We start from the raw sequence: 18164 nt of genomic DNA, 5'->3' as shown, positions 1-18164 counted from the left end.
GAGAGAGAGAGAGAGAGAGAGAGAGAGAGACCGAGAGAAAGATGCACCTTATACCCTCAGAAAGCTGTACCGGTATATTTTGTTCTGCTTTAAGGCAATGAAAATTAGAGGGAAGGGTCCCAACTACATGGCTTAATTTTAGAATAATGGGGGATTCGAACCACCGACCTTCTGTTTGGCAAGCCCTAGGCTCTGTGGTTTAACCCACAGTACCACCCGCGTCCCTCACCAAAGGTAGAACCTGCTTTAATAGTACTTTTATGTTTCTAGTTCATTTTAAATGTGAAAAGTGCTTCACAAATGTTCTAATAGTAACTTAGTATTATTTTCCCCCTGCTTCTGAATACCTAAGGTACTTCCTCATATAATCACTATATCTCAGATTGTGATTGGAGAAACAATGGTAGCAAAATATGGCTGAGATTGCATTTGACGTGTTTAAACAAATGTATTTTGTCAGCCGAATGAGAGCCAGATTAGTACGGCCAACTTGCACACACTTGTCTCACTGCCTATGCCACCCACCACCAACCTGGCTCTTGTTGGGCTTTCTGGAGCAACCACCCCATCACCATGTCTCCCTGTGAGGAAGGTGAACTGCCTCACTTTGAGCAAGATAGCCCAGGAATATACCTGCATCACTACTGCTTTTAAACTTTCAACTAAATCTAGAAGGTAACAATTAGCCATTGCAGTAAAGCAGAGGCAGTCCATCACTCACTTGGGTCTCCTCCAAGGAGCAATATGTTCTTCTGCTACCTTCTCAAAATCCACCTTATTGCAAACTGGGCCCTCAGAAGCCTGGTTTTATTCCTTTCTGGACAAAAGCTTCATAGAAAATTCCAAAATTGATTGGATATAGGAAGGTGACATCTCTGAACAGCCTTTCCTTTCCTATCCAGGTGTAGCTCTGCAGTTCATAGCAGGATGGGGGGAGGTCCAAGTTTTCCCTTTGTGGAGAGCAGTAGTCACTCTTCAGTTAACATGATTAAAGTTAGTCTCTTGAGTAATGGACCCATATCCTCAGAAACACCCTACTGAAATGTTGGCTTGATGGCATTGCATTGCCCAAGCTGTGACCTGTACAAAATGACTTGAGGTGACCTATTTCCATCAGGAATGCTTCCAGGAGCTTCCTTGCTTTTGTAGCAAAGTGAACCACACTGAAGTATTTACATATATATATATATATATAAATCATATAGTCACCATAGGTGTGTCTCCCAGGCTCTTAACTAGCAGCCTGCAAACAAGCTCCCTGCCACCTAGTACAGCCTTTTCCGGCATAAGGAGAGCAGTAGATAAATGAAATGTTTGAGTACCATTGAACACTGAAAGAAGAAGAAGAAGAAGAAGAAGAAAGAAGAAGAAGAAGAAGAAGAAGAAGAAGAAGAAGAAGAAGAAGAAGAAGAAGAAGAAGAAGAAGAAGAAAGCATTTGAATTTTTGCAGTTGTTTCATTGGAAGAAATAATTTGATTTGGGGTGTGTCAGAGGTTGTTGCGGCTACTCTAGAGTAACGACTCTGCACCTGCTTGTCTTTAAACAATCTTTATTGGTGCGCTCTATGTACAGTGTAATGCGGTGTCAGGAAACATGTCTTCTCAGTCCGATGCAGAATCCGGGACTGCCCCCCTGCGCCCCCTTTTCCAACATAAAAGGCGCTGGATGGACAGTCTCCTCCCTTTCCGTCTTTTCCTTAATTCCGGAACCGGGGGCAAAGGTATGCGCTCCATGTTTTCCCTTTCCCCCCTGCTCTCCTCCCTCAGTTCCTGGCTGTGGAGCTCATGCTCTCCCAGGCTGTCAGAGCCCCGGTCCCCTCTTCCTATTTCCTGCCTTGCCTCTGCTGAGTCTGCGCTCTCATGACTACTAGTCGATGAGCTGCTCCTGATTAGAGGAGGGGGTTCCCTGTACTCCCTTCCTCTTACAGGGTGCAAAGTCATTTGCCTTCGGATAAGATTATTCTGATATCTTAGAAAGGCTATTTGTGTAACATAGAAAGAAGCAGTGGTTAGTGGGAGATTTATGAGCAGGTACCGGTAAAAATTACTGGAGATGTTTTAAAATTGCATCTGGGATCCAAGTGAAATTGAAGTCATATTGATAAGTAAAAGTGTGCATATCTGAAGAAGTGTGCATGCACACGAAAGCTCGTACCTATGAAAAACTTAGTTGGTCTCTAAGGTGCTACTGGAAGGAATTTTTATTTTTTATTTTGACTACGTCAGACCAACACAGCTACCTACCTGTAAAAGTGTGCATGTTATTGTTACATTTCCAAGCACAATTCAAAGTGTTGGTGCTGACCTTTAAAGCCCTAATACTTTGGCCCTGCATACCTGAAGTAGCGTATCCACCCCCATCATTCAGCCAAGACTCAGGTACAGCTCCAAGGGTCTTCTGGCAGTTCCCTCACTGCAAGAAATGAAATTACAGCGGACCAGGCAGAAGGCCTTCTCGGTAGTTATGCCCGCTCTGTGGAATGCCCTCCCATCAGATGTCAAACAACTTTTAGAAGACATCTGAAGATAGCCCTGTATAGGGAAGGTTTTAATGTTTGATGTCTTAAAGGTAAAGGTAAAGGGACCCCTGACCATTAGGTCCAGTCGCGGATGATTCTGGGGTTGCAGCACTCACCTCGCTTTATTGGCCGAGGGAGCCGGCGTACAGCGTCCAGGTCATGTGGCCAGCATAACTAAGCCGCTTCTGGCGAACCAGAGCAGTGCACAGAAATGCCGTTTACCTTCCAACAGGAGTGGTACCTATTTATCTACTTGCACTTTGACGTGCTTTCGAACTGCTAGGTTGGCAGGAGCTGGGACTGAACAACGGGAGCTCACCCTGTTGCGGGGATTCAAACCGCCGACCTTCTGATCGGCAAGCCCTAGGCTCTGTGATTTAACCCACAGCGCCACCCAGTCAAATGGGTGGAATAATAATAACAATCTTCTTCTTCTTCTTCTTTGGCGATCACTCGAAGCTGTGTTAGATTGTCTTCCAAAACAGGGTTTTAGCAGTGAGTCTGTAAGTCACTATGGAGGCCAATTCTGGATCCACACATCCTTCCACAGTGGAGACACAGGTTTCTGGGCAGGAGTTGATCATGGGGAGGGTTTGCCATGTGTGCCTTCCTCTTAGCTCATTTCTCCTTTTCGTCCTGAGTTTGAGTGTCTTCAAAGCCCATGACACCTTTGGTAAAGGCTGTTCTCCAATTGGAGTGCTCGTGTTTCCTAGTTGTCGGTGTTTATACGACATTTTTTAAAAATTTGCCTTGAGAGAGTCTTTAAACCTCTTTTTTTGAAATAATAATAATAATTCAAAATAAAAAAGTGGGATAATAATGCTTGCATTCTGATTTCTGCTCTGCCAAGCTCAGGATTTTGTTTGGGTGCCAATTCTTTTTGGACTAACTTGGGTGCCCATTCTTTACACTAAACTAATAGCAATATCACAGTCATTATTTTAGTCCATGAAAACTTATGCCACATTTGCTTTAAGATGCCACAAGACAATTCTGTTCTTATATTGAAAGTCCTTGACATGGATAAAATAATGTTGACATTCAACTGTAATTTGACAACATAAACGGTGGAGGACCGAAGAGAACTCTCCTGGATGCTTCCAGATTCTGTTTGTTCCAAACACTCCAAAATATGAACACATCCAGGTTGCTTCTCAATTATACTGTAAGTTGAATGAGAAAGAATCCCTTGCAATTCTCAATCTGAGCCTCAGGATGTCACTGTCAGCCAGTGTGGAAGCCACAGAGAGGATGCAGGAGACCCACAGATAGTTTCCTAGAAAGGGATTGCTTCACCATTTCTGCACAGTAACAGCAGATCACAACAACCAAGCAACCTTGCTGGAAAGGTCAGTAAAAGCTTAAGAAGGAACCAGTTTACCTAGGCAGAAAACCATCTTAGCCTTTGTTGTGGAGATTCCTTGTGATCAGATGACAAATTGATCATTACAAGCTGAAAAAAGGAGACAGCTGTTTCTCAGGGATCTGTATGGAAAGAATAAACAAAAACAATGGAATGGCATTCCGAAGGCAAGTACTGCTTCTCTTATTTTTGCCTTTCTCCTGCTGGGCTGCCTCAGAGCAGATTCGTTATTCTATCCTTGAGGAGAATCCAAAGGGTTCGGTTGTGGGGAATCTTGCTGAGGATTTGGGACTGAATGCCAGAGATATAGGAAGGCGCAATCTGCATGCTGTCTCTGTGAATAAACTGCAGTATTTCAGTATCAATGCAGAAAATGGAAATCTCTATGTAAATGACAGGATTGACAGAGAGGAAATATGTGGCACAACTCCACTCTGTCTTGTTAATTTTGAGGTGGTAATGGAAAATCCCCTTAATATTTTTCATGTGACAATTACAATTCAAGATATAAATGACAATGCACCGTTCTTTCTCAGTGGCAATATCAACTTAGAAACAAGTGAACTAACTTTGTTAGGAACACGGTTTTTCCTTGGGAAAGCTGAAGATCCTGACATTGGGATGAATTCTCTCCAGAATTACCACCTTAGCTCCAATCAGTATTTTACTCTGGATGTTAAAGAGACTCATGATGGAAATAAATTTGCAGACTTAGTGCTTCAGAAACCACTAGATCGGGAAAGTGAACAGACTATTCACTTGATCCTCACAGCCTTGGATGGGGGTGAACCTAGGAAGACTGGAACTGCCCAAATACGGATTAATGTCACAGATGCCAATGACAACCCACCTATCTTCACCCAAGAGGTTTACAAGGTCAGTTTGAGGGAGAGTGTTGCAGTTGGATCGCTTGTGCTCCAGGTTACAGCTTCTGATAATGATGAAGGTTCATACGCCCAAATCAGGTATTATTTTAGTAATATACCACTGAATGCCAACAAGAAATTCAGTCTAGATCCATTGAATGGCTCGATCCAACTTATAGGGTTATTGGACTTTGAGAATATCAATGAATATACTTTATCAGTAGCAGCCAAAGACGGAGGTGGATTAGTGACACATTGCAAAGTTGAAATAAGTGTTCATGATGAGAATGATAATGCCCCAGAGGTTACTTTAGCCTCCATGTTTAGTCCAGTTCCGGAAGATTCTATATCAGGAACAGTCATTGCTCTGATCAATGTAAATGACAAAGATAGTGGTGATAACGGAAAGGTCACTTGCTACTTACAAGATGATTTACCCTTCAAAGTTCTACCCTCATCTAACAATTACTTCAAGCTCCAGACAGATAGTCTCTTGGACAGAGAAAGAACTCCTGCATATAATATTACAATCACAGCCACTGATAAAGGAACTCCACCTCTTTCTACACACAAAACAATCTCACTACAGATCTCAGATATCAATGATAATGCCCCTACATTTCAGAAACCATCCTACAGCATCTACGTGCCAGAAAACAATCCTTCAGGTGTCTCCATTTTCACTATCAAAGCCTCTGATCCTGATGTGGACCAGAACTCACGGATCATGTACTCCATCCTCAACAGCAACATTGAGGAGCTTCCCATCTCCTCCTATATCTCCATTAATTCTGAGACCGGCACCATATATGCCCAGAGATCCTTTGACTATGAACAATTCAGAGAGTTCCAGCTGCAAGTGAAGGCCCAAGATGGGGGTTCTCCCCCTCTCAGCAGCAATGTGACCGTCAGGGTGTTTGTTCTTGATCGGAATGATAACAGCCCTCGTATCCTGTCCCCCTCACAAGAAGCCAAGGGCTCAGCCTTGTTTGAGATGGTGCCTCGTTCGGCCAAGGCAGATTATCTTGTCACCAAGGTGGTGGCCATGGATGCAGATTCTGGACACAATGCCTGGCTCTCCTACCACCTGACTCAGGCCACTGAGCCGGCACTCTTCACGGTTGGCTCTCATACTGGAGAGATCAGGACCTCCAGGGCCTTTGTGGAGAGAGATGCTGTGAAACAGAGATTGGTCATCATGGTGAAGGATAACGGGCAGCCGTCTCTCTCGGCCACCATTACTCTGAACCTGGTGTTTGCTGAGAACTTTCAGGAGGCCCTTCCGGAAATGAAGAGCCAGCCCAGCAGCTCGGAGTATCAGTCTGACCTGCAGTTCTACTTGGTGCTGGCCTTAGCTGTGATCTCCTTCTTGTTCCTCTTGACTGTCATTCTGGCCGTTACCATGAAGCTCCGTCAATCAGGGCATCCCAGGTTCCTACAGTGCTTTGGTCCTGTTCCCCATTCCAAGAATGGGGCCATCTTCCCACCCAACTTTGAAGATGGGACTTTGCCCTATTCCTACCAGCTGTGTCTGTCTTCTGAGACCAGGAAGAATGAGTTTGCCTTCGTAACACCAAATATACAGATTGCAGACAATATTATTGGCAGTGAGAAACCTGCTATGCCTTTTACAGGCAACAGCGGAAACAATTTTCATTCTGAGATGGCTAATGATGAAGAGGTAAGAATTGTTATCCAGAATTATTTGTGTAAGCCATGCTGTTTATCAATGAGGAAAATCCAAATAGAATGCCTCCATACTTTTGTGGAAATTGCCATAGTTTGTCTTTTACTCAGTATTCACATAATACTGTTACAAAATCAGTAACACCTTTTCCACCTTTTCTTAGTGGATGGAAGGCTAACTTCTTCTTTTTTAATAGAAAAATTGCACAAGCTCCATGGCATTTCTCCTCCTCCTCCTCCTCTCTCTTTCTCTGTGTGACAGGGAAATGGAGATGGTAAATTGGCCTTTATTTGTATCAGTTCTCTCCTTTGTAATTTATGTATATAATATTACTGAGAGCAGGGCAGCCTCAAGCAAGTTGGGCGCCCTGGCATTGGGGGGCGGAGATCGCTCCGGCGCCCCCGCCCTTGCAGGGCGCAGCGTGGTTTCCGCGTGGCTTTGCCACGCAGCGCCCTGCCTACCGGCCCAGCACCCTTTCGCACTGCGCCACCGGGACTCTACCTAGAGCCGGCCCTGACTGAGAGCAGAAGTCTATAGTTAGTCTTAAAGTGTATGAGGCAATGCTCCTAATTCCATGTGTTTTAAGGACTATGATGACAATATCGGTGAGATGCAATTTGACTGTCAGTAACCAACTCCTCTCTTTGGAAGCATAATTCTAGAATTCTGTTGTGAAACCATCTGGGCCTGGGGCTTTATGTACTTTTTGGTTTTTGAAGACAATCTCTATTTCCACTGGGTTGATAGGACTGTCCAATGAACTCTTGTTCGTCTTCTGTTACGGTTGGCATGGGCAGTCCTGCCAGGTAGTTCTTGATTCCCTGTTGAGGTGGGTTGTGGGAGGTGTATAGGTTGGAGTAGAATTCACCCAGATTGTGGTGCGCCTAGAGGTCAACATGTCTGTAGGAAGCTAAGGGATTTCCCAAATTATGAGTGTTTCTCTTGTGTCTGCATTAATCTTTCCTCTATATCAGGGGTTCCCAACAAAATTTTCTCGAGGACCCCTCATCGAGCCGCTATTGTGACAAGGACCCCCATTAATTCCTAATCCTAAAATTAAAAAGTGAGAGCCAAATTAAGAGTCTTTTTATATTTTATATTTATACGTTTTTTACAGTTACAACAGAGTACTCCATCAGTATACAGTTAGTTTTAATTTTCAGTTCTTAATGAGATGAACCACTTTTAAACCAACGGTCCATTTTTAACTACGCGAACTGTAGCTTCCGCGAAAAACAACGCTTTGTTTACAAACACTACTGTTTTGCAAAGAGGCAGCGCGCGCCAGGGAGGAGGGAGGGGAATGGAGAAGACAGGGTACCTGCACAGTAGCGCACAAATGAAGCCGACGCGCGCAAAGCATCTTGGGGAGGTGAGCATTAGTAGAATGCGCGCGCTGCCTCTTTGCAAAACAGTAGTGTTTGTAAAGTGCCACCTAACGGCATACAGCAGAACTACTGCCTCTATCTAATTCTAGTTTTGCGCTAGACTCTGCTCATGCAGGAAGCGACCAAAACAAAAAATCTGTTATCATACGAAATATATTTAATATATTTTTTAGCATCTTGCGGACCCCTCTGGCATAGCTCGCGGACCCCTGGGGGTCCCCGGACCACCTGTTGGGAACCACTGCTCTATATAATGAGCTATTTAAGAAAACTGTAGAATTATAGAGTTGGAAGGATCAATGATGAATCCAGCCCAGTGTTTTCAAGCTTGACTAGGAGAGGCTGTCCAAGCTCTGTTGCTACCTGAGGGCTTTTACATATTATTTGTGTGTGGTGCTGGTTTACTTTTAGGATACATACAAGCACAGCAGCTTGTAGAATTCTACATGCTAGGGGTGGGGGGGAATGCCAGGCTGATTTTTTTATGAACTAAAAAGTCACTATTTGGATGAACTTTAACTAAACTATTTTGTAAAAGTACAAACTTATTTGGACAGGATGAACTAGAACTGGAACTACTTCCTTTTAAAAATAAACTGTTGATTCCTCACATAGTATCTGCTTTTTCTGAACATGTAGATTGTCATAGTGGCAGGGTATGATGTCTTGACAATTGCTACTTCAATATCTCCCTACTTTATCCAGCACTTCACAGTTTAGCATTCTGACCATTGTCTATTCAGCTTATGAAGTTGCACTTGTCAGCATTTTAAAGAAGGATCAAGGATGAAATCTAATTCTTTCAGTGATATATTTTCTGGTATTTTCCATTTAGTTTAATCCTGGTTTTTGTTTCTAGGTTCCTGATAGATAAACTTGTTGTAAAGTGGAATGCTCAGTAAATTGACATTTATGAGATTTTTTAAAGACTATGTTCTACTCAGACTACACGAATTGTAAATAATGGTTGTAAGTTAGTCATATTCAATTTCAGTGGGGCTACTCTGAGTAGAACTAGCACTGGCAACTTTGGTATTGTGATTCCTTCAATGATGAACTGCATGTGGGTTGTTTGCTTGCTTGCAACATCCATTCAAACAGAGCGGAAATTCTGCATAAATTATGTGTGAATTTCTATTTGAATGATGCTTGGCTTACACTGAAGGTTTTTATCTATTTATTTATGGATTTTAAAACCGCCTTTCAGAATAAATTATCATTCCAAGGCAGTTTACAAGAATCAGTAAAACAATATAATAAGATTACACAAAAATAAAAAAGAACAATATTAAAACATTTTAAATGAATAAGAGAAAATAATCAGATAAAAATCAGCAACAAAAAAGACAATAACAATAAAACTGTGGCAGCAGATAAAACAGTTAATTAAAAACACAGCAATATAAACTAGCTAAAAGCTGATTGGAATAAGGTCTTTTTTGTGCCATCTGAAACCAAAGAAGGAGGTGGAACCTATATATTTCCCTGGGGAGGATACACCAGAGATGCTGGGCCGCTACAGAAAAAGCCCTGTCCCAGTACCCTAAAAGCTATCACTGGCAGAACAGAGTTTAAAGCTCAGGCAGATTCAAATGCGTGTGGATGGTCCTTCAGATGACCTGAGCCCAACCCTTTCAGGAATTTTAAGTTTAATGTGAGCACCTTAAATTGGGCTTGGAAACAAATGAACAAACAATGTAACTGGTGCAGAATAGGTCTAATGTGTTCAGAGCTCTTACAATCATTTTTGCTGCTGCATTCTGAACCCACTGAATCTTCCAAACTATATTTAAGGGCAGCTCCACTTTAGATATCCAGTCTGGATATAACCTATGAGGCAAGATAAGGCTGCAGTTGGTGAAGCAGCCAAAGTAGGAAAAGCACTCCACCAATGCCACCTCTGCCCTCATAGAGGGTGAGTAGCACTCCTAAACTGCATACCTGTCCCTTTAGGAGGAGATATTGCCATCCAGGATACACTGTAAGCCACCACCACATAGCAGATTTCCTGACTCAAACATTTCCATCTTGCCTGGTTTCAATTTCAAGTTGTTCTCCTTCATTAATCCCCAAATCCAAAACCACAACACCTATACAGGTTTCCCACTGCCTCCTTGAGGTTATGAAATGGGGGGGGGGCAGGCTCTGCGTCATCCATATGTTAATGGCATTTCAGGCTAAATCTTTGCATTACTTCACTCAGCCCTCTTATGAAAATGTTAAAAATCACAGCGAAGTGGTGGCTTGAGCTTCCCCAAAGACCAAGAGCCATGGGTTAGAACAGAAGTTCCCCAGCATCAACTTCTTGATTCTACACACCATGCTGGACCAGAGCCACTCAAACACAGTGTCCACCAAATTCCAACCTAGTCCAGGTCAGTTGTATCAAATATTGATGAAAGTCCCCCTCTTCACCCACTGAAGTAAATCGCCCACCAAGTAGGTGACTGTCCCAAATCCAAGGCAGATGTCAGATTTCAGCTGCAAATTTCTGTGAAGTGCACTTTATCAACAAATCCATATTTTCTACTGTAACGTGTAACTATTCTAGGAACATAAAATAAATTTCTAGACACATGTTTTTATAACACAAATGGTATCATTTCTGAAGGAAATGAGAAAGTTACACATTTCACTTTGAAAATGTGGTAAGTGCTGTAATTCTTTTATTCTCCCCATTTATATCCTACCTGATATTTTTTTTAAAAAGAAAATGGGGGAAGGAGGTGGGATAAATTCCACATTAAGAATATATAAAACAAAAAAGTGTATTGTTGCTTATTTTCTACTGGTACTTATTGGATGGCAGTGAGTTGTGGCTTATCCTACAGACAAAACACATCAACAAAAATATGTTATTTACCCAAATATTCCTGACAATCGATACACATCACTGTGTAAATGACAAAACAAATCTCTTCCATGTTATCTGTGATAAAACCTCTTGCAGTTCCTCATCTGAGACTCAGAGTGCCGCTGTTGGCCAACATAGTTCTCACAATGGAGATGAAAATCCAGTGAACTGCGGCTTCTGCAATGTGATTGTTCAGTCACACAGAGCTGGGAAACAGCAGAATACAGGGACTTCCAGAGTGTTTGCTGAGAAACAAAAACCACAGCAAAATACAGAAATTCAGCAGCAGCCTTGTTTAGCATCCTTTTTTGAGTACTTCTGCATCCTAATGGGAATGTGAAACACCTCAGCAGCTCAATTGATTACAGAAAACAAGGATAAAGCACATATCCCTGCAAGAGGGATGGAAGACAGGCAGAAGGAAAACAGGAGATCAGTAAGAAGGCAAGTACCTCTCCTCCTTTTATTCTCTCTGTTTAGTCAAATTGCCTCAGAGCACATTAATTATTCCATCCCTGAGGAAATGGAAAAGGGATCCATTGTAGGAAACCTGGCCAAAGACCTGAGGCTGAATAATGGAGAAATAGGAAATGACAATCTGCGTATCCTTTCCCTAGGTAAAAAGCAATACTTCACTCTCAGTGCAGAAAATGGAAATCTGTATGTAAGAGAGAGGATTGATAGAGAGGAATTATGTGGTCAAACTGCATTCTGCTCCATCAATTTTGAAGTGGTGGTTGGCAGCCCTATGAATATTTTTCATGTAACTGTAGAGATCCAAGACATTAATGATAATGCACCACATTTTGTAAATGGGAATATCAAGCTGGAGATAAGTGAATCCTCTTTACCAGGCACCACATTTCTCCTTGGACAAGCTGAAGATCCTGATCTTGGGGTGAATTCTCTCCAGGATTACAACCTTAGCACAAATCCATACTTTATTCTGGAAGTGAGAGAAAGAAAGGATGGAAAGAAGTATGCAGAATTAGTATTGAATAAACAGTTGGATCGGGAAAGTGAAAGCAGTTTCCAATTAATCCTTACGGCGCTGGATGGAGGGAAGCCTGCCAAAACTGGAACAGCCAAAATATGGATCACCGTCATTGATGCAAATGACAACCCACCAGTCTTCACTCAAAAAGTATACACAGTCAAGCTGAAGGAAAATGCTCCCAAAGGGTATTCAGTTACACAAGTGAAAGCCACGGATAGAGATGATGGTTCAAATTCCCAGATCAGCTATAGTTTTAGTAACATCCCTGAAAGTGCTCATCAAAAATTCTACTTGGATCCACAAGATGGGACAATAACACTTAAAGAGGCTCTGGACTTTGAGGAAACAGACGGATATGTGATGGCAGTGGAAGCAAGAGATGGGGGAGGATTAGTAGCTCACTGCAATGTTGAAATAACACTCCTAGATGAGAATGACAATGCGCCAGAAGTGATTCTTGCCTCTTTATCCAGCCCAGTCCCTGAAGACGCTGAAGTAGGAACCCTGGTAGCCCTTATCAATGTAAATGACAGAGATTCTGGAGATAATGGGAAGATTGCTTGTGACATACAACACACTTTGCCATTCAAAATGGTATCAGCCTCCAATAATTATTATAAGCTTCTCACAGATGCCCCCTTGGACAGAGAAAGAACTCCAGAGTACAACATCACAGTCACAGCCACAGACAAAGGCAACCCCCCTCTTTCCACATACAAAACCATCACACTGCAGATCTCAGACATCAATGACAACTGCCCTGCCTTTGAGAAACCCTATTATACTGCCTATGTCCCAGAGAACAACCCTTCAGGCTCCTCCATTTTCAGGGTCAAAGCTTCCGACCCAGATGTGGACCAGAATGCTCAAATCACCTACTCCATTCGCAACAACATCACTGAGGGGCTTCCTCTCTCATCCTACCTCTCCATTAATTCTGAGACTGGCACTATCTATGCTCAGCGCTCCTTTGACTATGAGCAAGTCAGGGAGTTTCAAGTGGAGGTGAGGGCCGAAGATGGAGGCTCCCCTCGCCTCAGCAGCAATGCTACCGTGAGAGTGTGTATTCTGGACCAGAATGACCAAAGCCCTCAGATTCTTTACCCTTCTCAAGGAGTAGAGGGCTCCTCCTTGTTTGAGATGGTGCCTCGCTCAGCAGAGGAGGGTTACCTGGTGACAAAGGTGGTGGCTGTGGATGCTGACTCTGGACACAACGCTTGGCTCTCCTACTATCTGCTCCAGGCAACAGAACCTGGGCTGTTCTCAATTGGTTCCCATACTGGGGAGATCAGGACCTCACGGGCTTTTCTGGAAAGAGATGCTGTGAAGCAGAAGCTCATCATCTTGGTCAAAGATAATGGGCAGCCACCACTATCTGCTACTGTGAGTCTCAACCTGGTGTTTGCTGAGAACTTCCAGGAGGCACTTCCAGAAATCAGCCACCAGCCCAGTGAGTCCGACTATCAATCGGATCTACAGTTCTTCTTGGTGCTGGCCTTAGCTCTGATCTCATTCTTATTCCTCCTGACTGTGATTCTGGCCATTCTCATGAAGATTCGGCGATCAGGGAATCCCAAATTCCTGCAGTGTTTTGCTCCTGTTCCCCATTCAAACAACACGGTCATTTTCCCACCAAACTATGAAGAAGGAACATTGCCGTATTCCTATCAGCTGTGTTTATCTTCTGAGTCCAGGGTACAGGAGTTCACCTTTCCAACACCCAATCTTCAAACCGCAGAGAATATTTCATGCAACACTAAGTCTGATGCACCTTTGACTGCTAATGGAGGCCATATCCTAATTTCTGAGATGGATAGAGCTGATATGGTGAGTTTATTTTCAGCAGTACATGGTGAACTGATTGGGCATTCCCTGCATATCTATACAGTACTAATATATTTTAAGCTCACACATCTCAGAGAGCTTTCTTTTCAGCAGTATCTGCTACTATACAATTGGTGCAATTTTTTTTACTGAGATTGAATATTTGAAAGTATGTTGTAATAATCAGTTTACAGGTAATATATTTTAATTAATTATTTCATTCCCTCTTGGATATTTGTATATCCCTCTTTCCCTAATTTTGATCTTCATGAAGTCAGCTGAATGTCCCTATAGAACCTACACACATTCAAGTATCTCTATATAGCCTGCAATGTTGCAAATGGTGGGGTCTCTTGGCATATGTAAGGGGACAAGGTGCATGCAATTTGTAGTTTGCATACTTGCTTCAGACTTAGCTGAAATTTTGGAGGTATTTACTGAAGATTTTTGTGCTTTGAATGTTACTGAGTAACAAGTGGGGTCTGGTTTCAGCCAACTTTTCCCATAATATGCCATTCCTCAACAGGCATTGAGCATTGTGTTTCTACTGAGCATGCTCTGCTCTCTTTGGTTAGTTTGGGTTTCACCTTCTCTTGTGTGTTTTTTGGTACTTCTGTAAAACTGGAGGTTCCCTCAAGACTACTGTCTCTCTCAGTACTGTCCACACTAACTAGCAACAGCTCTCCAGGTCTTCAGACAGAAGACCTTCACTTTCCTATCTCAAGATTCTGAGGATTGAACATTGAACCTTTTGAAGGAAAAGCAGATTCTCTACCACTGAGCTATGACCTTTCTGCTTTTTGAACTGGAACATCACTAGCCCAAAGCTCACACCTTGGCCTGTCATGAATGAATGCATTGTGATAGTCACAGACCACAGCAATGTATTGTGAGTAGTGAAAGGAAACTTTTAATATAAGGAAAGGCCAAGTGAATTAGCATTTCCATATAAAACCCACATACCCCAAGTTGACATAGGAAATGATACAAAACAATAAGGAAATTTAAATAATCTTAAACATAAGATATATCGCTACAACAAAATTAATCATACAAGACTAATAATCTAAAGCATTGGACTATAAATTAAAATCCAGTCAGTCAAATCAGTGTAATTATTCCCTTTTCCAACCAATGTCTTCTTTTGTGCCTTATAATTTCTACAGCTGGTATAAATGTGACATGCTTTTTGAAGTTCAGGGGGCTCAATTCCCTGGAAGTAAGAATTGGTCACAGATAAAGACAAAAACCAAAGGAAGTTGGGACTGATAGATCTTCTCTTTGATGAATCAATAATTATCCCCACTATTTACTCATTTTGGGGTGCAAATCCAGGGATTAGTTCAGTATTATTTCTTCCGAGATAGTTGTGCAGTAGGTGCAATTCTTGATGTGTTGTCCTTTATAGCAAATTTGCTTCCTATAGGATCTACATAATTATCTGTTTAACATGGTGTAGCATATAGATTTTGTATAATATGTGGAATTGTATATTGTAGATACCATTTAGCTCTACTTGGGTCTAGAGCACTGGATGCCACCCATGGTATCTAGTGTTTGGGAAGGGGAAACCTTTGTAGCACGCAGTAAGTGAATCTAATATTACCTATGAAATAATCCCATTGGGGATCATTAAATCCTGGAAATGATATGTAAAGCACACTGATTTGTTCTTATCCATAAAATATAAGTGGGGGAAAACTAATGTGCTCTGGTGTTGGGATGGAGTAGGGAAAGGGGAGAAGGAATGCTGACTGAGGGATACAAAAGTACATACCTGTCTTTCAAAAATTTGCTTTAGGATAACGTTGTAACTGCTAGTCGACTTGTATATCACAAGGAGCCACAATGTCAGACCGCAATGTCAGAAGTGATGATACAAGTACTCTTGAACAAAACAGATTATCTTGACCCATTTCAATCTGCTTTCAGGCCTCGGTTATGGGTCTGAATTGAGCTTTGTCACTCTGATGGGTGATCTTTACTAGGAGAAGTACAGGGGAAGTATAATCCTGTTAACCTTACCTGATTTCTCTCTCAGTGGCGTTTGACACAATTACCTTTATATCTTTCAGAACTGACTTAATGGGAAGGGTACTGGAGACACTGTTTAACAATGGTTCTGATTCTATTTCCAGAGTTGGTTTCTGAAAATAGCATTGGGTGATTGTCTTTTAGCCCTCTGGCAGTAGTGCTGTTGGGTGCCACAGGGTACCATTTTGTCTTCAGTGCTGTTTGACATCTATATATGAAGCCTCTGGAGATAGTCATTGGGAAATTTGGGGCAATGTGTCATCAACATGCTGATGGTGCTGAGCTCTACTTCTCTGTAACTTCTGAATCAGAAGCGGTTGTACAAGCCCTGAACTAATGCCTAGGTTTAGTGTTCAGCTGAATGAGGGCCAACGAAACTCTGAATCCTGGCAAGACAGAGGAGCTGTGAGTGGGTCTCCCTGAGGCTGGATAACTGGTCAATTGTTTGCTTTGGATGGGGTCCTCCTGAAAGAGCAGGTTCATAGTTTGGGGGTGCTACTATATAAATATTTGTCACTAGAGGCCCAGGTGACCAGAATTCTGCAGCCAAGGAATCCTCCTATTGCCTGCTAACACCTTTTCTTTCTCAAAGCCAATGATTATTATTTTTAGGAAGAAGGAAAGGTCTAACAAGAATGGGAGAGCAAAAGCTCTGGTTTCTAATCAAACACTAAAAATCCTATCTGTGTTTGTTTTGTTTTCATTTGATACACTTTGGTTTATGTTTGTGTTTTATAGGACAGCTGAGATCATTGTCAACTCATAGGTTTATTCTGATTTATCGGGGGGAAATATCCCTTCTAATAAAACTGAAGAAAAGCAGGAGATCTGTGATTGGGTAAAATTATATGTTACATTTTGAGATTATATCTTTGGCATCAAAGCAGAAATCACAGATATCAGTAACAATTGCCCATGTTTCTATCAGGGAAATGCAAAATGCTGGGATATCAGTGCCGTAGTTCTGGTTTCCATTCTATGAAGCTTAGTCACATTTCTCTTTTAGTACAAATTATTTCCAGTCAAAACAATGCAACAGTCATTGTAGTAAAACCCCATAAAGTAAAAGCCACTGAAGAGGTAATTCAAAAATAGGGAGGAAAAAGGAAATACTGGAGCACTAATTGTGGAAGCAGATCCTTGTATACCAGGAAAATCGCACTTGGAGAAACACAGAATCATATCAGTGGAGATTCTCACCCCAATGCCAAGTCCTGCAGGAAAGAGAGAATCCCCAATATATGATTCTCCAGGCTCTGATTGAATAACTGCAGCAACGCAGAGCCCACAACCCGTCTAAGTAATTGGTTCCATTGCTGAACAGCTCTTAGCATTAGGATGTTTTCCCTTCACTTTCCAAAATATAATACCCAAGCTGCTGTTCTATTTTCAACTAAATGAGAAAAAATCCCTTGCAGATCTCCATCTGACCCTCAGGGTGTCACTGTTGGCCAGTGTGGCAGCCAGACTGAGAAGAGAGGAGATCCATGGATGTGTTGCCTAAGGAGCAATTGCTTAATCATTGCTGTGCAAGTCGGACAAGCAGCACATCACAAAGACAGAGTAATCCTGCTAGAAAGGAAAAGAAAATTCAACCACTTTTTGTAAACGTTAAGAAGAAAGGCAGCTTATTCTTCCTTATGGTGATCCTGCACCTTGAGGGGGCTTTGATCTGATCTGCAAAAGGAGGCAGCTAATTTGTTGTAAAGCCAGATGGATAGAAGGCACAAAGACAATGGCAGAGTGCTCCGAAGGCAAGTACTGTTTCTCTTACTTTTGTTGCCTTCCTGCTGGGCTGCCTCAGAGCAGATTCGTTATTCTATCCCTGAGGAAATGGCAAAGGGTTCGATTGTGGGGAATCTTGCCAAGGATTTGGGACTGAATACAAGAGATCTTGCAAAGCGCAATCTGCATGCTGTCTCTGTGAACAAAATGCAGTATTTCAGTATTAATGCAGAGAATGGAAACCTCTATGTAAGTGACAGAATAGATAGGGAGCAGCTATGTGACATAACTCCCATATGCGTAGTAAATTTTGAAGTGGTAGTTGAAAATCCCCTCAATATCTTCCATTTAACTATAGCAATTCAGGACATGAATGATAATGCCCCACTGTTTCCCAATGATAACATCAACTTGGAGATAATTGAATCTACTTTGCCAGGCGCACGATTTCTCCTTGGGAAAGCTGAAGATCCTGACATTGGGATGAATTCCCTCCAGAATTACCAGTTGAGCACCAATCGGTACTTCACTTTGGAAGTTAGAGAAATGGAAGATGGAAATAAAAATGCAGAATTGGTGCTGCAGAAATCTTTGGATCGGGAAAGTGAGTACTCTCTTCACTTGATCCTCACAGCCTTGGATGGGGGGGAGCCCAGAAAAACAGGGACTGCCCAGATATGGATTAATGTCACAGATGCCAATGACAACCCACCAGTCTTCACTCAAGAGGTGTACAAGGTCAGTGTGCATGAAGAAGCTCCTGTTGGGTCCTTTGTGCTCCAAGTTGTAGCCTCTGACAAAGATGATGGTTTAAATGCCCAGATCAGATATGAATTCAGCAATATTCCAGTGAATGGACAAAAGAAATTCAGCCTGGATCCAGTTGATGGCATAATCTCTCTTATGCA

At 42.2% G+C, this 18164-nt stretch overlaps 1 protein-coding gene across 11 annotated transcripts in view; it reads left to right on the top strand.

Moving 5' to 3' along the window:
• Positions 1-18164, top strand: part of LOC118079302 (protocadherin gamma-C5) — a 269776-nt gene that overhangs the window by 81560 nt on the left and 170052 nt on the right. Inside the window, exon 1 of one of the 11 annotated variants that reach the window (XM_060278104.1) lies at positions 16-6428. The exons of 9 other annotated variants lie outside the window; for them this stretch is intronic. In XM_060278104.1, the coding sequence (XP_060134087.1) occupies positions 4008-6428 (2421 nt within the window). In that variant the 5' untranslated portion in view covers positions 16-4007. One more of the 11 variants, XM_060278105.1, reaches the window with a different exon arrangement.

This window comes from Zootoca vivipara, chromosome 8, assembly GCF_963506605.1.
Source record: "Zootoca vivipara chromosome 8, rZooViv1.1, whole genome shotgun sequence".
In the NCBI taxonomy this organism is placed as follows: domain Eukaryota; kingdom Metazoa; phylum Chordata; class Lepidosauria; order Squamata; family Lacertidae; genus Zootoca; species Zootoca vivipara.
Note: the sequence above shows the minus strand (reverse complement) of the source record. Positions and strands in the feature narration are given on the sequence as shown.